Source organism: Macaca fascicularis, chromosome 10, assembly GCF_037993035.2.
Source record: "Macaca fascicularis isolate 582-1 chromosome 10, T2T-MFA8v1.1".
Classification (NCBI taxonomy): Eukaryota; Metazoa; Chordata; class Mammalia; order Primates; family Cercopithecidae; genus Macaca; species Macaca fascicularis.
This window is the reverse complement of record NC_088384.1, coordinates 83,387,695-83,408,975: the sequence shown is the minus strand read 5'-3', so window position 1 is coordinate 83,408,975 and position 21,281 is coordinate 83,387,695. Positions and strand designations below refer to the sequence as shown.

Here is a 21,281-nt window from a genome sequence, read left to right as displayed (position 1 = left end):
GAGCTAGGCTCCGCCTCAAAAAAATAAAAAAATAAATAAAAAAATAAAAAAGACCCCATGGTATATGCTTGTCGTCCTAGCTACTTGGGAGGCTGAGGCGAGAGGATCAGTAGCTCAGAAGGAACTCCAGAACTGAGTTCTGAACAAGTGAAGCTCGAGAGGCAGTGACACAATCACTGCTCACTGCAACCTCCACCTCGACCTCCTGGGCTCAATTGATCCTCCTGCCTTAGCCTTCCGGGTAGCTGAGACTAGAGGAGCGTACCACCATGCCTGGCTAATTTTTTGTACTTTTTGTAGAGATAGGGTTTTGCCATGTTGAACCTGGGAGGCAGAAGTTGCAGTGAGCTGAGATCGCGCCACTGCATTCCAGCCTGGCGACAGAGCAAGACTCCATCTCAAAAAAAAAAAAAAAAAAAAAAAAAAAAAAAAAGAGAGAGCTGGGTGTGGTGGCTCATGCCTGTAATCCCAGCACTTTGTGAGGCCAAGACAGGTGGATCACAAGGTCAGGAGATCGAGACTATCCTGGCCAACATGGTGAAATCCCTTCTCTACTAAAAATACAAAAATTGGCTGGGCTTGGTGGAGCATGCCTGTAATCCCAGCTACTCGAGAGGTTGAGGCAGGAGAATCGCTTGAACCTGGGAGGCAGAGATTCAGTGAGCTGAGATTGCACCACTTCAAAAAAAAAGACCTTGACTCCAGTGGACTGAAACTCACCAAATAGGTTTTAAAAATCCATGAGTTGGCTAGGCGTGGTGGCTCACGCCTGTAATCCGTGCTTTGGGAGGCCGAGGTGGGCAGATCACGAGGTCAGGAGTTCGAGACCAGCCTGGCCAACAAAGTGAAACCCCCGTCTCTACTAAAAAACAAAATACAGGCCAGGTGCGGTTGGTCACGCCTGTAATCCCAGTACTTCAGGAGGCTGAGGCGGGCGGATCACGAGGTCAGGAGATGGAGACCATCCTGGCTAACATGGTAAAACCCCGTCTCTACTAAAAAAAAAAAAAAAAATACAAAAAAATTAGCCAGGTGTGGTGGTGGGTGCCTGTAGTCCCAGGTACTCGGGAGGCTGAGGCAGGAGAATGGTGTGAACCTGGGAGGCGGAGCTTGCAGTGAGCCGAGATTGCGTCACCACACTCTAGCCTGGGTGATAGAGACTCCGTCTCAAAAAAAAAAAAAAAAAAAACACAACAAAAATTAGCTGGATGGGCATGCGCCCGTAGTCCCAGCTATTCAGGAGGCCGAGGAAGGAGAATCGCTTGAACCTGAGAGGCGGAGGTTGCAGCAAGCCGAGATCTGCCAATGCACACCAGCCCCTGCGAGTGTGAGACTCTGTCTCAAAAAAAAAAGAAGCCGGGCATGGTGGTGCATGCCTGTAATCCCAGCACTTTGGGAGGCCAAGGCAGGCAGACTGTATGAGCTCAGGTGTTCAAGACCACCCTGGGCAACATGATGAAACCTCCCCTCTACTAAAACAGAAAAAATTAGCTGGGCATGGTGGCGCACGCCTGTAGTCCCAGCTACTCAAGAGGCTGAGGCAGGAAAATCGCTTGAATCCAGAAGGTGGAGGTTGCAGTGAGCCAAGATTGCACCATTGCATTCCAGCCTGGGCGACAGAGCAAGACCCTGTCTCCAAAAAAAAAAAAAAAAAATTCCGGCCGGGCGCGGTGGCTCAAGCCTGTAATCCCAGCACTTTGGGAGGCTGAGACGGGCGGATCACGAGGTCAGGAGATCGAGACCATCCTGGCTAATATGGTGAAACCCCGTCTCTACTAAAAATACAAAAAACTAGCCGGGCGAGGTGGTGGGCGCCTGTAGTCCCAGCTACTCGGGAGGCTGAGGCAGGAGAATGGCGTAAACCCGGGAGGCGGAGCTTGCAGTGAGCTGAGATCTGGCCACTGCACTCCAGCCTGGGCGACAAAGCGAGACTCCGTCTCAAAAAAAAAAAAAAAAAAAAAAAAAAAATTCCATGAGTTCATGGTAATACTAAAAAGAACAGAATTCGTTGCTGACCTCTAGAGGATGCCCCAGGAAACCAACTCATTCTGAAAACTGGTCAGTAAAGGGAAAGAATTGATCCTGCCTTTTCTATTTGAGTAGTTCCAGCTCCTCTGGAGGCTGAGGTTGAGGTACTTCAGGATAACAAAGAGTTGATGAGGGAAGATTCTTTATAGAAATATTCCAGTTAGGGGCCGGGCGCGGTGGCTCAAGCCTGTAATCCCAGCACTTTGGGAGGCCGAGACGGGCGGATCACGAGGTCAGGAGATCGAGACCATCCTGGCTAACACGGTGAAACCCCGTCTCTACTAAAAAAAATACAAAAAACTAGCCGGGCGAGGTGGCGGGCACCTGTAGTCCCAGCTACTCGGGAGGCTGAGGCAGGAGAATGGCGTAAACCCAGGAGGCGGAGCTTGCAGTGAGCTGAGATCCGGCCACTGCACTCCAGCCTGGGCGACAGAGCGAGACTCCGTCTCAAAAAAAAAAAAAAAAAAAAAGAAATATTCCAGTTAGGCCAGGTGTGGTGGCTCACGCCTATAATCTCAGCACTTTTGGAGGCCAAGGCAGGCGGATCACTTGAGGTCAGGAGTTACAGACTAGACTGGCCAACATGTTGAAACCCCGTCTCTACTAAAAATACAAAAGAAAAGTAGCCGGGTGTCGTGGTGCACAGCCGCAATCCCAGCTACTCGGGAGGGTGGGGCAGGAGAATTGCCTGAACCCAGGAGGTGGAAGCTGCGGTGAGCCGAGGTCCTGTCACTGCACTCCAGCCTGGGCAACAACAGCAAAACTCCACCTCAAAAAAAAATTCCAGTTAACCAAGCATAGAGGAAACTACCTGATAAGAAAATTACATTAGGGGCTGTAGCTCCTAATGTAAGTAGTTAATGTTATGAATTTCTCTTCTCTTGATGAGATGAATAAAAAGTAAATAGCCGACACAGTGACTCACACCTGCAATGTTTTCACTTATAAGTGGGAGCCACTTTGGGAGGCCAAGGTGGGAGGATCGCTTGAGGCCAGGAGTTTGAGATCAGCCTGGGCAACATAGTGAGACACCTGTCTCTTAAAAAAAAAAAAAAAAAATTAGTTGGGTGTGGTGGTGCACACCCGTACCCTGTACCCTCAAGTACCTGGGAGGCCGAAATGGGAGAATCGCTTGAGCCCAGGGGTTTGAGGCTGCAGTAAGCTGTGACTGTGCCATTGTGCTCTTGCTTGGGTGACAGGGTGAGACTCCATCTCAAAAACAAAACAAAAATAGAAAAATAATGTTTAAAAAGGTAAATAGCATCTGTGAAGAATTCTTTTAAAGAAATCAAACCTGGGCCAGGCACAGTGGCTCACGCCTGTAATCTCAGCACTTTGGAAGGCTGAGGCAGGCGGATCACCTGAGGTTGGGAGTTCGAGATCAGCCTGACCAACATGGAGAAACCCCATCTCTAATAAAAATACAAAATTAGTCGGGTGTGGTAGTGCATGCCTGTAATCCCAGCTATTCAGGAGGCTGAGGCAGGAGAATCGCTTGAACCTGGGAGGCAGAAGCTGCGGTGAGCCGAGATTGCACCATTGTACTTCAGCCTGGGACACAAGAGTGAAACTCCACCTAAAAAAAAAAAAAAAAAGGCAAAGCAATCAAATATAATATGTTAATATATTGATTGCACTTGGAAACTAAATTGATTTTCTAAAAACTTTACTTAACAGACTGGGTCTTGCTATGTTGCCTAGGCTGGACTCAAACCCCTTGTCTCAATCAATCCTCTAGCCTCAGCCTCCACTACAGGCTTTAAGAAATTAGCTCTGAGTCCTTACGGTAGGAAAGCTGTAACTCAGGGTATTGGATCATGGAGAGGCCAGGATTAGGTGGCTTTAAAAATGTAGGCTTGGTCTCCAGCATGATTATTTAATTAAGACTCTTGGTTCCGGCTGGGCATGGTGGCTCACGCCAGTAATCCCAGCACTTTGGGAGGCCGAGATGGGCGGATCACAAGGTCAGGAGATCGAGACTACCCTGGCTAACATGGTGAAACTCCGTCTCTACTAAAAAAATACAAAAAAAAAAAAAAAAAAAAATTAGCCGGGCATGGTGGCGGGTACCTGTAGTCCAGCTACTTGGGAGGCTGAGGCAGAAGAATGGTGTGAACCCAGGAGACGGAGCTTGTAGTGAGCCGAGATTGTGCCACTGCACTCCAGCCTGGGTGAAAGAGCGAGACTCAATCTCAAAAAAAAAAACCAAAAAAAAAACCCTCTTGTTTCCAAGTAACAGAAGACAATGTAAGCTAGATTAAAATATGGGGTGGGAAACTTAATAAACTTATTTTAATGTTGCAGGGGGAAACATATGGAACCCAGACAGGAAAGTATTCAGCCTAGGAAAGGATAGAAACAGGCAGGACTGGGAGAGCTAGCAAAGCGCTTTTTCTGTTCTGTTCATCTGTTCACTCTTGGATCTCTGTGCAAACCAACTTTTTTTTTTTTTTTTTGAGCCACCACACCTGGCTAATTTTTGTATTTTTAGTAGAGACGGGGTTTTGCCATGTTGGCCAGGCTAGTTTCGAACTCTTGACCTCAGGTGATCCGTCTGCCTCGGCTTCCCAAAGCGCTAGGATTACAGGCGTGAGCCACCAAGCCTGGCCGCAAACCAACTTTTCCTGCTTCTTTGCCCCCATGAGGAATGTGGCATCACACTTTGAGAAGTGACTATCTATTCCAGGGTGGTGGCCTAATCTACGATCTATAGGAGGAATAGTTGTACACTGGGTAGATGTCAAATATGTCCACTACACAGACATAGTTTTTTTTTGTTTGTTTGTTTTTTGAGACAGAGTCTCGCTCTATCACCCAGGCTGGAGTGCAGTGGCGTGATCTCAGCTCACTGCAACCTCTGCCTCCCAGGTTCAAGCAATTCTCTGCCTCAGCCTCCCAAGTAGCTGGGATTACACATGCCTGCCACCATGCCCAGCTAATTTTTTTGTATTTTTAGTAGAGACAGGGTTTCACCAAGTTGGCTAGGCTGGTCTTGAACTCCTGACCTTGTGATCCACCTGTCTCGGCCTTCCAATGTGCTGGGATTACAGGTGTGAGCCACCACACTTGGCCTTTTTTTTTTTTTGAAGATGGAGTTTTGCTCTTTCACCCAGGCTGGAGTGCAGTGGCATGATCTCAGCTCAATGCAATCTCTGTCTAAGATGTAGGTATTTTGATGTAGGTATTTTAAGGGATCCTAAACTTGGTACTGTCAGTGTAATCATTCCTTAGCACATGGTGTGTGTGCACATATGCACTCACACTCTGAAAAGCACTGGGGGACACAAAGACGCAAAGTCTTAATCTGATAGCTCTCATACCTAGTTGGTATTATACAATGTGTACACCAAGAATCTTAAGACCAGGAAGTATGAGATAAATGTCATTGAGAGTGACATAAGGCTGGGCAAGGTGGCTCACACCATAATCCCAGCACTTTAGGCTGATTGGGGCAGATCACTTGAGTTCAGGAGTTTCAGACCACCTTGAGCAATGTTGTAAAACCCTGCCTCTTCAAAAAATACAAAATTAGCCAGGTATAGTGGTATAGACCTGTAGGCCCAGCTACTCGAGTGGCTGAGGTGGGAGGACTACTTGAGCCAGGGAGGTGGAGGTTGCAGTGAGCCATGATTGCGTCACTGCACTCCAGCTTGGGTAACTGAGCCAGACCCTGTCTCAAAAAACAAAACAACAAAACAAAACAGAAAACCATAAAAGATCAGGTTTGGCTGGGTGCAGAGGCTCACGCCTGTAATCCCAACACTGTGGAAGGCTGAGGTGGGTGGATCACCTGAGTTAGGAGTTAAAGACCAGACTGGTGAAACCCTGTTTTTACTAAAAAATACAAAAATTAGCTGGATGTGGTGGCACGCACCTGTAGTCTCTGCTACTCGGGGGGCTGAGGAAGGAGAATGGGCGTGAACCCAGGAAGTGGAGGTTGCAGTGAGCTGAGATCGCGCCACTGCACTCCAGCCTAGGTGATGGAGAGAGAGACTGTCTCAAAAAAAAAAAAAAGATCAGGCTTACATTGAACTTTGGTAATCAATGAAGACTTTAAGGAGGAGGTATCATTTGGGCCATGTCATAGAAGTTGGATTGGATTTTGATAAGCAAAAATGTGGCGGGAAGGAATTTTATGTAGAGATGTAGGAGATGCACTTTGGGAGGCTGAGGCAGGCAGATCACCTGAGGTCGGGAGTTCGAGCCCAGTCTGACCAACATGGAGAAACCCCATCTCTACTAAAAATAGTAAAATTAGCTGGGTGTGGTGGTGCATGCCTGTAATCTCAGCTACTCGGGAGGCTAAGGCAGGAGAATTGCTTGAACCCAGGAGGCAGAGGTTGCGATGAGCTGAGATTGTGCCATTGCACTCCAGCCTGGGCAACAAGAGCAAAATTCCGGATTAAAAAAAAAAAAAAAAAAAAAAGATGTAGAGATGAAGGATGAGCCAAAGCTGGGTAAGAATAAGGCTTATCTAAAGAATTGTGAGATTTGTTTTTTTAGAACAGTTATGCAAGCAAAATAATGAGAAAAAGTGGGAAGATACCAAATGGTGGAGCTCCTTGGATGTCAAGTTGTTTGAACTTCATTCTGTAGGCAAAGAAGCCACCAAAACCTTTTCAACATAGGCAAGATTATAAACAGAAGAATACTTTAATAAGATTACCCTGGGAGCTGTGGGCCTGGAGAGTAGAGACTAGAGGCAGAACATTTAGGAAGCCATTGAAATAAATTACTAATTAGAGCTTTCTGTTTGTGATAGCCACTAGACACTTGTGGCTATTTATTGACTACTTGAAATGTGACTAGTGCCACATGTAGAAATGATAATATTTTGGATATATTGGGTTAAATAAAATATATTAAAATTGTTTCTTTTTTACATTTTTTTTTTTTATTTTTATTTATTTTTTTTTTTGAGGCGGAGTCTCGCTCTGTCGCCCAGGCTGGAGTGCAGTGGCGCGATCTCGGCTCACTGCAAGCTCCGCCTCCCGGGTTCCCGCCATTCTCCTGCCTCAGCCTCCCGAGTAGCTGGGACTACAGGCGCCGCCACCACGCCCGGCTAATTTTTTTGTATTTTTAGTGGAGACGGGGTTTCATTGTGTTAGCCAGGATGGTTCTTTTTTACTTTTTAAAATGTGGCTGCTGGAAAATTTTAAGTTACACATGTGGTTTGCATTATGTTTTTCTTGAACAGTGCTGGATTCAAGGAAAGGGGCAAATGAGGGGGAAGAATCAAGTTACTCAGCAATAGAAAATGGCAGTACAGTTAGGAGAATTAAGGAAAATGGGGAAGTGAAACTGTTTAAGAGAAATGAAGACACTTGTTTTTGGGAGAGACATGCTTTTACAAATAGGTTTGTTTGGGAGTGAAAATAATACTAGCCATCAAGCTTTCAAAGTAGAAAGAACCAGATCTTCATTGCCTTCAATATAACAGAGTTGCAAATAATTTCTGCTGAGATGAATTTCTATGTTCTGAGGAATAAGCTGCTCTGTGAAAAAAGGGTTCCATGGTCAACTACATTTAGAAGATGGCTACATACCCAGGCTCCCCTTGGAGATTCATTATGCCCGTTAATATATTAAAAGCTTTAAGTAGCACTTAACTTTACCTGTATTTCTCAAATGTATTTGCTTTTCTGAGTAACAACTATTAAAGCACTAGACTTGAGTCAGACGAGCTGACTTATGCCTATAGTCTCGGCTACTTGGGAGACTGAAGCCATGAGTTCGCTTGAGCACAGGAGTTGGAGGCTGCCAGGAGCTATGATCATGCCACTGCACTCCAGTCTGGGTGAGAGTGAGATCCTTTTTTTTTTTTTTTTTTTTTTTTTTTGAGACGGAGTCTCGCTGTGTCTCCCAGGCTGGAGTGCAGTGGCGCGATCTCGGCTCACTGCAAGCTCCGCCTCCCGGGTTCACGCCATTCTCCTGCCTCAGCCTCCGAGTAGCTGGGACTACAGGCGCCCGCCACCACGCCCAGCTAGTTTTTTGTATTTTTAGTAGAGACGGGGTTTCACCATGTTAGCCAGGGATGGTCTCGATCTCCTGACCTCGTGATCCACCTGCCTCGGCCTCCCAAAGTGCTGGGATTACAGGCTTGAGCCACCGCGCCTGGCTTTTTTTTTTTTTTTTTTTTTAAGACAGGGTCTCGCTCTGTGGTTTAGGCTGGAGTGCAGTGGTGCCATCTTGGTTCACTGCAACCTCCTCCTCCCTGGTTCAGGCGATCCTCCCACCTCAGCCTTCTGAGGAGCTGGGACCACAGGCATGTGCCATCATGCCTAATTTTTGTATTTTTGTAGAGATGGGGTTTTGCCACGTTGCCCAGGCTGGTCTCTAACTCCTGAACTCATGTGATCCGCCTGCCTTGGCCTCCCAAAGTGCTGGGATTACAAGCAAGGGCCATCATGCCTGGTCCCAAGATCATGTCTCTTAAAAAGAAAAAAATAGGCTGGGTGCAGTGGCTCATCCCTGTAGTCCCAGCACTTTGGGAGGCCAAGGTGAGTGGATCACCTGAGTTGGAGTTCGAGACCACCCTGACCAACATAGCAAAACCCCACCTCTACTAAAAGTACAAAAATTAGCCAGGCATGGTGGTGAGCGCCTGTAATCCCAGCTACTCGGGAGGCTCAGTCAGGAGAATCGCTTGAACCTGGGAGGCGGAGGTTGCAGTGAGCCAAGATCGTGCCATTGCACCCCAGCCTGGGCAAGAGACTCCATCTCAAAAAAAAAAAATAATAAAAATAAATAAATAAATAAAAGCACTAGACTATTAGTAGTTACCAGCAAGTTAACAGTCCAAACCAGGGATATTTAGTCAAAGATAAGTTAGACCTTGAGCTTGAAAACTAAGGGAAAATTTTCATCTTTTTCAATACTTGGGAAGGGATAGGATCTTCCATATTTAGGAAACTGAGTTGTCCTAAACTCATTGTATTTCATCTTGAATTTTCTCTATTTTCTGAGACAAGTGGAGACTTTGTGAAAGCAGTCAACGCTTTCATATTGCCTGTGAGCTCCATCGAGGCCACCAGAATGCCATATGCTAGCTATACTATGCGTATGTATGTGCGCATATAACACACATCTCTGCCCCTTTTCAGCAGTGGACTCTGTGATACAGGCCAGACCTTGGAAGAGTGTCTAGGGGCTTAAGAACTTCATGTTCTTCATAGCTTTGTCTTTTTTTTTTTTTTTTTTTTTTTAACCCCCTCATACCTTTGTCCTTTAAAAGAGACAGTTAAGTAGGTAAGGTCTTCCCAAGTCCTCATACATTACACTCTGGACAAAAGGCCTTGTGTTTGAAAGAGGCCTGATCTACACCCCTCATGTCCTCGGCACCAATGAAGCACAATGACAGGAGAAAAAACTTGGTCTTTAAGCCTCTGTGCCTGGCAATCTTGTGATATCTTTTTTTTTTTTTTGAGACAGGGTCTTGCTCTGTCACCCAGGCTGAAGTTCAGTGGTGCCGTCTTGGCTCACTGCATCCTCCGCCTCCGGTTTCAAGTGATTCTCCTGCCTCAGCCTCCTGAGTAGCTGGGATTACAGGTGCCCGCCAACACACCCGGCTAATTTTTGTATTTTTAGTGGAGACGGCGTTTCACCATGTTGTCCAGGCATGTCTCGAACTCCTGACCTCAGGTGATCTGCCCACCTTGGCCTCCCAAAGTGTTGGGATTACAGGCGTTAGCCACCATGCCTGGCCTTTGTGATGGCATCTTAATTTTTACTCCTAATGATGCTCTATTTTAGCTGCAAGAAAGCTCAATAGAAGTCGGTCACCTGGCTCCTAGAGAGTAGGAACAGATGAAGATGTGAATCATTAGGGGGCAGAGGGCGGACTATGGGCTCCAAGATGGCCTCCAGAGATTCTCTTCCTCCTGATATTCATGTCCTTGTGTAGTACCAACCCACACTGAATAGGGCTGACCTGTGTGATAACAGGATATTGCATAAATGATGGAGTATAACTTCCCAGCCTAGGCCGTAAAAGACATTGCGATTTCTGTCTTGTTTTCTCATCCGTCACTAGCTCTAGGGAAAGCCTGCTGTCATGTTGAAAGGATACTAACATAGTCCTATGAAGGCCTGCATTGTGAGCTGAGGCCTCCTGCCCACAGCCAGCACCAACTTTCCAGCCATATGAGCAAGCCACCTTGGAACTGGATACCTCAGCCCACTACACTTTCAGAGGACTGCAACCTCTTGAAAGATTCTGAGCCAGAACCCCCCAGCTAATCAATCCTGAATTCCTGACTCACAGAAACTGGGATAATACATACATACTTATTACTGTTTAAGCTGAAATACCTAGCAATAGGCCTCTAATGTGGTAGATGAGTATTTTGTATGATGTTTTGTCATTGAAATGGCTCTTGATTTTCAAGTCATTCCTTTAGAATCTGGCTGTTTCTCTGAAGCTCTTGTACTTATTCTGGCATACACAACCAGAAAGGTGGCTTCTCTCTAGGGGTAAACAACCAGAGAGTGATAAAGAACTTAGTAAGTTCTCACTATAATAACCACAGAGAAAGGATGCTTCTTGTTACGTTCATTTTACTTTTTTTTTTGAGACGGAGTCTTGCTCCGTCTCCCAGGGTGGAGTGCAGTGGCGCGATCTCGGCTCACTGCAAGCTCCACCTCTGGGTTCACGCCATTCTCCTGCCTCAGCCTCCCAAGTACCTGGGACTACAGGCGCCCGCCACCATGCATGGCTAATTTTTTGTATTTTTAGTAGAGATGGGGTTTCACCATGTTAGCTAGGATGGTCTCGATCTGCTGACCTCGTGATCTGCCCGCCTTGGCCTCCCAAAGTGCTGGGATTACAGGAGTGAGCCACTGTGCCTGGCCTCATTTTACTTTTTGGGGGAAAAAAAAAAATCTAAGTTTAATCATAGGTTTACCTTACTCTGCTCCAAGGCAATTTTTCAATTTTTTAAAAAATAAATGTTTTCTTAAGTATAGTACCCAGAAAAGTACACAAAATGTCTTGATAACATATTACAACACCCATGTAATCCCTACCCAGATCAAAGAAACAGAATATCATTAGCCTTCTAGAAGCCTATCTGGTCATCTTCATTTTCTTTTCCTTTTTTTTTTTTTTTTTTTTGAGGCAGCGTCTCACTCTGTTGCCCAGGCTGGAGTGTAGTAGTGCAGTCTTGGCTCACTGCAACCTCTGCCTCCCAGGTTCAAGCAATTCTCCTGCCTCAGCCTCTGGAGTAAGTGGGATTACAGGCATGCACCACCAGGCCCAGCTAAGTTTTGTATTTTTAGTAGAGATAGGGTTTCACCATGTTGGGCCGGGCTGGTCTCAAACTCCTGACCTGCAGTGATCCGCCCGCCTCAGCCTCCCAAAGTGATTGGATTACAGGCGTAAGTCACTGCACCTGGCCTAATTTTTAAATTTTTTTTGTAGAAGTGGTCTCCAACTCATGATGTGCCTTCTTATTTATTTATTTTAGAGACGGAGTCCCACTCTGTCTCCCAGGATGGAGTGCAGTGGCACAATCTCGGCTCACTGCAACCTCCACCTCCCGGATTCAAGTGATTCTCCTGCCTCAGCCTCCTAAGTAGCTGGGATTACAGGTGCCCACCACCACGCCCAACTAATTTTTGTGTGTGTGTGGTTTTTTTTTTTTTTTGGTAGAGACGGGGTTTCACTGTGTTGGCCAGGCTGGTCTCAAACTCCTGACCTTGTGATCCACACGCCTTGGCCTCCCAAAGTGCTGGGATTACAGGCATGAGCCACCACACCTGGCCACCTTCTTTAAGTTATCATAAGGCGGGCAGTAGCTGAATTTCTTTTTTTTTTTTTTTTTTTTTTTGAGACGGAGTCTTGCTGTGTCGCCCAGGCTGGAGTGCAGTGGCCGGATCTCAGCTCACTGCAAGCTCTGCCTCCCGGGTTTTTACGCCATTCTCCTGCCTCAGCCTCCCGAGTAGCCGGGACTACAGGCGCCCGCCACCTCGCCCGACTAGTTTTTTGTATTTTTTTTAGTAGAGACGGGGTTTCACCGTGTTAGCCAGGATGGTCTCGAACTCCTGACCTCGTGATCCGCCCGTCTCGGCCTCCCAAAGTGCTGGGATTACAGGCTTGAGCCACCGCGCCCGGCAGTAGCTGAATTTCTCAGGAATCCAGGCTCTGTCATTCTCTAGGCTTTGTGTTTCTGGATAAGTTGCCTCATCATCCAAATGTTACTGCAAGGACTAAGTGAGATGCTGAGGCAGTGGGCAAATTGTGTAAAAATACTACTGTTTCAAGTGTTTTGATGTTGGAGTTCATCTTGCCAGCCAAGGGATGATGATACTTTGATTCTTCAGGATGATCAGAGCTCACAGACTTGGATGGAAGCTCCCTCAGGTCAAGGAGGACCACATTTTTTGAGGGGTGGGGGGAGGAGGCAGAAAGAGAGGCAATGTTAGCCACTGAGATTTAGAAGAGTAGCTACAGCTGTTTTTGGCTCTTGTGGATCTACCTGTGTTGGCTTCCTGCAGGAGCTAAAATTTCCAGAGCTAGTCCTACAGCGAGGGGAGCTAACGTGGAGTGGGCATGAGAATTCTATTCAACAAGCACAAGTGAAGCTCAACCTTTTTGTTCATCCTGCTACAACCAATTATTATAGGAGAGGGGAATAAGGATCACTGCCCAAGGGGCATTACAGTCTCCCCAGGGAGGCACTCTTTTTTTTTTTTTTTTTTTGAGACGGAGTTTCGTTCTTGCTGCGAAATCTCAGGTCACTCAAACCTCCGCCTCCCGAGTTCAAGCGATTTTCCTGCCTCAGCTTCCCAAGTAGCTGGGATTATAGGCATGGGCCACCACGCCCCGCTAATAGGGAGGCACTTTTCATTAGCCCACAGTCCAGTTAAACTTGACGGAATGAGGAAGTGACCTGGGAGTACAGAACAGGATGGGATCCTTCCGGACTTGGGCAGCCTTTGGTAGTGGGCATGCTTGGAAGGGTCAGGGTCTCAGGCCTGGAGGTGACCAATTTTTCTCTCCGAAAGAGAAAGGAAGATGATTAAAAAAAAAAAAATTCCATGCTCCAAAGCGGCAGCCAAATCCTATGTCCCCCAATGCATCACCCAGAAAGGGGCTCCAGACTCTCCTGCAAAAGGCCAACTCTACTTCCCGGCTCCCACTTCCCCTCCTTCCCCACAGGAGGGTGGCGAAGGATTTATAACCCACCTCTTTCTTTCAGTTGCCATGGAGACAAGCCCCAGTCCTTTCATTCCTTCTGGTACCTCTCTCTCCAACGCAGGCGGAAAGGAGGCGGCTTAGCCCAAACATGCTGGGGGAGGGGCTGGCGACCTCGACGGCAGCTGCGGAACCAGGCCGAGGGACAAAGGCTAAGGTCAGCTGCGTCAAGCCCTTTCATCTGCCGACGACCAGCGGCCAGACGCTGCGGGAGCATTGCTGGGCTGGAGGAGGGCTCGAGCTACTAGGACTGCACGGAGCAGCGGGGTGGGACTTGGGGTCGCCTCAGGAGAGTTCCGCGGCCCGGGGCGGGCAGAGGCATGCACCGTGGGGGCAGACGGCTGGGGTGGATGAGGAGGCACGGGCCCTTCCACCCACGCGTCCATTGGGCGGCGCCGCCATCACTCTCTTCTGGACTACACCGCCTTCTCCTCCTCCGCGGAACCAGGATCCCCTCCTCCACCACCCTCTCCCCGCCCCTGTCACGGGAGCCTCTCATTGGGCGGGGGCATGGTCAATCCTCCTCGAGTTGGGGAGTCTATTGGACGCGAGGCCTTCGGGCCGCCCCCAGCCTCGTCGGATTGGCTTCCTGCGCGTTGGCGCAACGGAAGAGGCGGCCGGCCGAGGGCGCGCCTCTGCTCCGGCTGGACTGCCGCGGAGGAGGGGAGGAGTTCGACGCTGGGGGGCTTGCTCGGGCGGCAGCGGTGGCTGCTGCGGATGGGAGCGGGCCGGCTCGGCGCGCCTATGGAGCGCCACGGCAGGGCCTCCGCCACCTCCGTCTCGTCGGGTGGGGAGCAGGCGGCCGGAGGCCCCGAAGGGCGGCGGCAGGAGCCACTGCGGCGCCGGGCGAGCAGCGCGTCGGTACCCGCGGTGGGGGCCTCAGTGGAGGGCGCGAGGCGGGACCGACTGGGCTCCTACAGCGGCCCCACCTCGGTCTCCCGCCAGCGCGTCGAAAGCCTGAGGAAAAAGCGGCCGCGTAAGTGTCCCGTGGGGCGCCCTCCCGGTCCGCCCTGCCCCCCTTCCGGCCCACCCTGTCCCCTTCCGGCCCCGCAGCTGTTTTTCCCGCGCGCGAACACTGCTCCCGCACGGTGGTCCGTCGTTGGTGCTTGGCTGACATCCGTCTGGAGGCCTCGTGTGCTCCGAAAGCGATACCTGCGGGGGCCCCCCCGCACCCATTGGTATGCACTTCCCGCTTGTTGAAGTGGAGGGCTTTTCCCCAGGTCCCGTCTTCCCTTTTCTTAGCTCCTTGGGCATTCTTTTCCGGAGGGTCACATGATTTTATCCTCGTGAAGGCTTCTTTTGACTCATTTCCACCTCCTCTCCCCCCAAATCCTTTGAATCCCCAATGCTTGTTTTCCGTGGGCTTCCAAAGAGCTGCTGTCTAATATTTAAGTCCCTTTTATTCGTCAATTTCGGGCTTACTGGAAAATGGGTCGCTGCCTCTTGAGTTGCAACAGGCCTAAAACTGTATTCCGTGCACCTCTAAGGTGGCTGCCCTTCTTCCCATGAGAATCCAGGTCATCTCTCACCCACATATCCCCTCCGTTTTCCTTCCGTCTGTTTGCAGGTACTCACGATTCAGAACCATGGCATTCTGGGCAGTAAGGTTCTTTGTTTTGAGGAGAAACTCCATCTCTCTGAATTTTGCCTTGGAAGTTGCATACGCTCTTCCCAAAGAATCGGTTTCCCCATTTTATTATCAGGTTTCTTTTTCTGTGTTGTGTATTTTCTCCCCTTTACAAGTCTTCAATTCAGGACCGCTGCCTGGCAGCCATTGCTGCTGTTAAAAGTATCAATTGTCCTGATACTGTAATAGGAGCTTTACAGTATGATGCCGTTTTACATATGGTTGGACTTTTTGGTGGGTGTTGCCAGATTCCTATTTCAGGAAATTGACTTGTTTAAATGCGGATTGTGAGAGGGAGGGAGAATGGCAAGATGTGTGTGAGATCTTTATTGGATAGTCTTGTACCTTAGCCCAGTCACCCAGCTGCTTTTTTGAATCTTCTCTGATTTGGATGATTAAATGTAGTTCTATGATGCTGTGAAAAGTTTGGGAGTTTTCAGTTCTTTTGTCTTTTTCCATCTTCTTGCAACAGATTTGGAAAACAGATTCTTAACCGGTGCCATTTTCAGAGTCAGTCACCTAGTTTTATTTGAGAAGCACCTGAGTTTGAAGCAATGCAAAATATGAGATCCTTCATGGTTTTGTATTACATTATTGGAAATAGATGTAAATTCCAAATATTCAGCAAATAAGAATACAGCCATTAGCCACAAGGGTTTTTTTGGTTTGTTTTTTGTTTTTTTGAGACAGTGTCTTGTTCTGTTGCCCAGGCTGGAGTGCAGTGACATGATCATGGCTCATTGTGGCCTTAACCTCCTGGGCTGAAGCGATCCTCCTGCTTCAGCCTCCTGCATTGCTGTGACTAAAGGCACGTGCCACTATGCCAGGCTAATTTTTAATTTTTTTTTTTTTTTAAATAGAGATGGGATCTCGTGTGTTGCCCAGGCTGGTCTTGAATTCCTCCTGGTCCCAAGCGACCTTCCCACTTCGGCCTCCCAAAGTGCTGGGATTACAGACGTGAGCCGTTGTGTCCGGCCTGGCAGTCTTCTAAGAGCTTTGGTAACTCATTAGCCTCGTGGCTCTGAGGTAGGTGGTAGTATTCCATTTTACAGATGAGAAAACTGGGGCACGATTGCCCAGTGTCAAAGGGCTAGTGCATTGTGAAATAGAAGTGTAAACTCAGAATTGCTGGCTTCATAGCTTTTGCTGTGGACCACTGTGTTTTTCTGAATTATCTGCGTTCTATTAGTTGTTTCTTCATTGCTCTAAGACCAAGCATAAGTTTGATCTTTTCAAGACTGACTGACTTGAGGTGAAAATTTTTAGCTACTGTGGAAGTACTTCCAAATATTGAGCATGAGAATGACCTGGTAAAAGTGCAGATTCAGTGGGCCCGGTTAAGCTCCTCATATTCAGATACAGGTGACTTAAAGACCACACTCAGAAAAACTGGTGTGGAGAATTAAGGTAGTTTTGAAACTTCTTTTAGGGAACTAAGTAGACACATATTCATGCTATAGGATTTCTATTTTGTTCTGGTGTTTGATGTTTGTCATTCCCTTCATTGCCTTCTCTGACTGATAAATCATGAAAACCCATCTTTCCGGTATGAGACCTGCTAAAGGAATAAACAGGATACTGATTGTTCTTCCTTCCATTTGTTTCTTCTGTACTATCTAGGGGTGCCCCTGTTAGATGGAGAAGCAGGCTGGGCGCAGTGGCTTACGCCTGTAATCCCAGCACTTTGGGAGGCCAAGGCGGGTGGATCACCTGAGGTCAGGAGTTCGAGACCAGAAACCAGACTGGCCAGCACGGTGAAACCTTGTCTCTACTAAAAATACAAAAATTAGCTGGGAGGCTGAGGCAGAGAATTGCTTGAGCCTGGGAGGCAGAGGTTGCAGTGAGCCAAGATCGCGCCACTGCACTCCAGCCTGGGCGACAGAGCAAGACTCTGTCTCAAAAAAAAAAGAAAGCCTTACTCTGATACTGCACTACTTGTCTAAAGGTGCAGATAAATACTAGTTGCCATTTGAAACTCGAAGGAGCTATTCAGGTTATCTTAGGCATTCTTGTGGTCCTGGTTATAGTTTGTTCTGTCACGCATTTCCTAGAGCAGTGTAGTTCCCAAACTTGCCCTCGTCCCAGACTTACTGCATCAGAATCCCTAGCGATGAAGCTAGGCATGTGTATATTTCAGTTCTTCAAAAGTTTTGCATCAGGTGGGGAGGGGGGTATGTCTCACAGGGCTGAGAGAAATACCAAATAAAGATTGATTTTAAAATGATGGAAACCAAAGACGCTGTTGATGGTAATGTAGCTACCATTTTCTGAGCACTTACTTGTCTTAGACACTATGCCGAGTATTTTATAAACATCTTAGTTAAGTCTCATAGTTATCCTGTGAGGTAGGTGTTTTTTATCCCCAATTTCCAGATGAGAAAACAGGCTCAGTGAAATTGTCCTTTTGTCCAAGGCCATATAGTGAGTTAGTGATGGAGTTGGGTTTTGATTCCTGGTCTCTTGACTTCAGATCCAGTGTTCTTGGTCCACATTTTGAGGTGGGGGAAGGTACACGTGATGTAATCCAGAGCTGTGGTTCTCAAACTTTTAAAACTTCCCCCAACCTACCATTGCATGCTATAGGTCTGCAAAGGGGTCTAAAATTATATTTTAAATTTTATTGAGGCATAATTAAATAGAGTAAAATGTACAATTTTGGCAAATGTAGACACGTAACAAGAGAACATACATTTTTATCAAAGGCTCCAGGTGTTCAGTGTATGTGCAGAAGGTGTGAAAGCCCTGTGATCAGAGTGCTCCACAGTAGTGTGGAGGACGAACTGGTTCCTTGAAGATGACTCGCAAGGCATGTTGTAGCACGCCAGGGAGACCTTTGGGGCTTGCTGATTTTGGACTGCTACAAATCATGGATTATACTTAACCTTCATAATACAGCTTTCGTTTGTAGCTTGACAATACTAGCCTAGAAAATGGATTACTTTTTCTTGGCTTTTGGAGGAGCATCGACAGTCTGGAAATGGTGCCGGGGCCCTGTTAGAATGCCTTTATTAGGCTCAGCATTTCAGCTTCAGGGAATTAGGACGAATTGACCCCTGGGAGCTCAGGAAAAATGTTAGATTGCTATAGCTTTGTGGCCCATTTGGAGAGGCAAATTTTTTTTTTTTTTTTTTTTTTTTTTTTGAGACGGAGTCTCTCTCTGTCGCCTAGGCTGGAGTGCAGTGGCCAGATCTCAGCTCACTGCAAGCTCCGCCTCCCGGGTTTACGCCATTCTCCTGCCTCAGCCTCCCGAGTAGCTGGGACTACAGGCGCCCGCCACCTCGCCCAGGTAGTTTTTTTTTTGTATTTTTTAGTAGAGACGGGGTTTCACTGTGTTAGCCAGGATGGTCTCGATCTCCTAACCTTGTGATCCGCCCATCTCGGCCTCCCAAAGTGCTGGGATTACAGGCTTGAGCCACCGCGCCCGGCCTTTTTTTTTTTTTTTTTAAGACAGAGTTTTGCTCTTGTTGCCCAGGCTGGAGTGTAATAGCGCAATCTTGGCTCACTGCAACCTCCGCCTCCCAGGTTTAAGCAATTCTCCTGCCTCAGCTTCCCAAGTAGCTGGAATTACAGGCATGTGCCACCATGCCTAATTTTTTGTATTTAGTAGAGATGGGATTTCACCATGTTGGTCAGGCTGGTCTTGAACTCCTGACCTCAGGTGATTCATCTGCCTCGGCCTCCCAAAGAGCTGGGGTTACAGGTGTGAGCCACTGTGCCCGGCTGAAAAGGTTTTTTTTTTTTTTTTTTCTTTTTTTTGTGAGATGGAGTTTCGCTCTTGTTGCCCAGGCTGGAGTGCTGGAGTGCAGTGGCGTGATCTCAGCTCACCACAACCTCCACCTCCCAGGTTCAAGTGATTCTCCTACCTCAGCCTCCTGAGTAGCTGGGATTACAGGCATGCGCTACCACGCCTGGCTAATTTTGTATTTTTAGTAGAGACAAAGTTTCTCCATGTTGGTCAGGCTGGTTTCGAGCTCCGGACCTCCTGTTATCCGCCCACCTCAGCCTCCTCAAGTGCTGGGATTACAGGCGTGAGCCACTGTGCCCAGCCTGAAGATGTTTTTTAACATATTGATTTATCGACTATTTATTTATTTATTTATTTATTTATTTACTGAGACAGAGTCTCACTCTGTTGCCCAGGCTGGAGGGCAGTGGCAGGGTTTCAGCTCACTGCAACCTCTGTCTCCCTGGTTCAAGTGATTCTCCTGCCTCAGCCTCCTGAGTAGCTGGGACTACAGGTGTGTGTCACCATGCCTGGCCAGTTTGTCAACTTTAAATGGAACTGAAGTAAATATGGTTTGTCTTCTTAGATATATAATAAATACTAAGCAATAAGCAGGGACTAAAAATAGTCCAATTATGCAGCTGTGTAAAATGGTACAGTATATTGCTTTAGGGGCCATGTGTAAGAATCATGCAGTTGGATAAATACGGTTGTTCAGTGTTGGTGTCCCTGCCTGCTGTCTGGGGAGACCATAGCAAGAAGAGATGTAGGTTGTTAAAAATATTTTGCTGGCTGTGTGTGTTGGCTCATTCCTGTAATCCTAGCACTGTAGGAGGCTGAGGTGAGAAGATCACTTGAGACATGAATTCAAGACCAGCTTGGGCAACATAGCCAGACCTTGTCTGTCCAGAAATAAAAAGGCCATGCATGGTGGCTCACACCTGTAATCCCAGCACTTTGGGAGGTAGATAGAGGTGGCGGATCACTTGAAGTCAGGAGTTTGAGACCAGTCTGGCCAACATGGTGAAACCCTATCTCTACTAAAAATACAAAAATTAGCCGGGTGTGGTAGTGCATACCTGTAATCCCAGCTACTTGGGAGGCTGAGGCAGGAGAAACACTTGAACCCAGGAGGTGGAAGTTGCAGTGAGCCGAGATAATGCCACCGTACTCCAGCCTGGGAGATGGTGAGATACCATCTCAAATAAATAAATAAATAATAAAAAACAAATTAGCCAAGTGTGGTGGCACATGGTTGTAGTCCCAGCTACTTGGGAGGCTGAGACAGGAGGATTGCTTGAGCCCAGAAGATTGAGGTTGCACTGAGCTATGATCATGCCACTGTGCCAGAGGGAGACCCTGTCTCCCTTTTTTTTTTTTTTTTTTTTGCTTAAAACATTTCAAAAAAGGGGAGGAGGAAGATAGACTAGGCTATTGTAGAGCGTCAGGCAGTGAAAAGAATGGCTATTTTGATTATTTAAAAGAGCAGTGATGTTTTTTGAACTTAAGTTTGTAGCCTTCTGAGCTTTTCTCAGGTTCATAATTTGGGGTATCTTTATCTTCAGGCACTGTTCAGGTCAGACTGACTGGGATATGAAAACTTCTGAATTGTGGCTTAAAGTTTGCTTTCTAAAAGTGAAACCCGTCTCAGTTTTTTAGTAGTCTGTTACATTTTGTGTGTTTATATTTCCTGAATGTAGAATTTGTTGTTGAATCTGCTGATTTTACAATATGTGGTCTTTTGTAAATATCTAGTCCCTGAGTTCAAAACTATTTTGGGAATAAGAATGATTATTAAAGTACATCTTTTAATGTTAGGCCAAGATATTGCTTCCTGTAACAGCCTAGACATGGATTTGTGGTGTTATTAACCATGTGTGGTCTGGTAAAAGTGTAGTTCATAATATTGGAAAATTGAGCACTCTTTTGTGAACTATGTATTTCCTTTTTTTTCTTTTTTTCTGAGATGGAGTCTTGCTCTGTCGCCCAGGCTGGAGTGCAGTGGTGTGATCTGGGCTCACTGCAAGCTCCACTTCCTGGGTTCACGCTCATTCTCCTTCCTCAGCCTCCCGAGTAGCTGGGACTACAGGTGCCTGCCACCACGCCTGGCCAATTTTTTTTTTTTTTTTGTATTTTTGTATTTTTAGTAGAGACGGGGTTTCACCATGTTAGCCAGGATGGTATCGATTCCTGACCTCGTGATCCGCCTGCCTCAGCCTCCCCAAAGTGGTAGGATTACAGGCATGAGCCACTGCTCCTGGCCCCCCGCTTTTTTTTTTTTTGAGATGGAGTCTCGCTCTGTCACTCAGGCTGGAGTGCAGTGGCGCAATCTCGGCCAACTGCAAGCGCCGCCTCCTGGGTTCACCCCATTCTCCTGCCTCAGCCTCCGGAGTAGCTGGGACTACATTCGCCCGCCACTACCCATGTTAGGCTAATTTTTTTTGTATTTTTAGTAGAGTCGGGGTTCCACCATGTTAGCCAGGATGGTCTCGATCTGCTGACCTCGTGATCTGCCCGCCTTGACCTCCCAAAGTGCTGGGATTACAGGCATGAGCCACAGTGCCCAGCCTGCTGAACTGTGTATTTCCCATTGGAAAGTGTGATGTTGTGAAGTATATATATGTATTGGTCTTCTGCCCATTTCCTGGCATACAACTCCTAAAATCCTTAGAAACTCCACAGTGATGTCCTTTTGTGTGCTAAGGAGT

At 47.3% G+C, this 21,281-nt stretch overlaps 1 protein-coding gene and 1 long non-coding RNA gene across 3 annotated transcripts in view; one reads left to right on the top strand and one right to left on the bottom strand.

Annotated features, from left to right (window-relative positions):
* Window positions 1–13,668, bottom strand: part of LOC135965609 (uncharacterized) — a 32,100-nt gene extending 18,432 nt beyond the window's left edge. The window contains exons 1-2 of one of the 2 annotated variants that reach the window (XR_010578577.1): window positions 13,214–13,668; window positions 3,469–3,604 (exon numbers count right to left, since the gene is read on the bottom strand). This is a non-coding gene — a long non-coding RNA (uncharacterized lncRNA). Of the gene's footprint in view, window positions 1–3,468; window positions 3,605–13,213 lie in introns of those variants that run through there. The other variant, XR_012419176.1, reaches the window with a different exon arrangement.
* Window positions 13,396–21,281, top strand: part of PANK2 (pantothenate kinase 2) — a 35,025-nt gene continuing 27,139 nt past the window's right edge. The window contains 2 exon segments of the mRNA XM_045362560.3: window positions 13,396–13,704; window positions 13,706–14,198. Coding sequence (XP_045218495.2) covers window positions 13,543–13,704; window positions 13,706–14,198 — 655 coding nt within the window. The 5' untranslated portion in view covers window positions 13,396–13,542.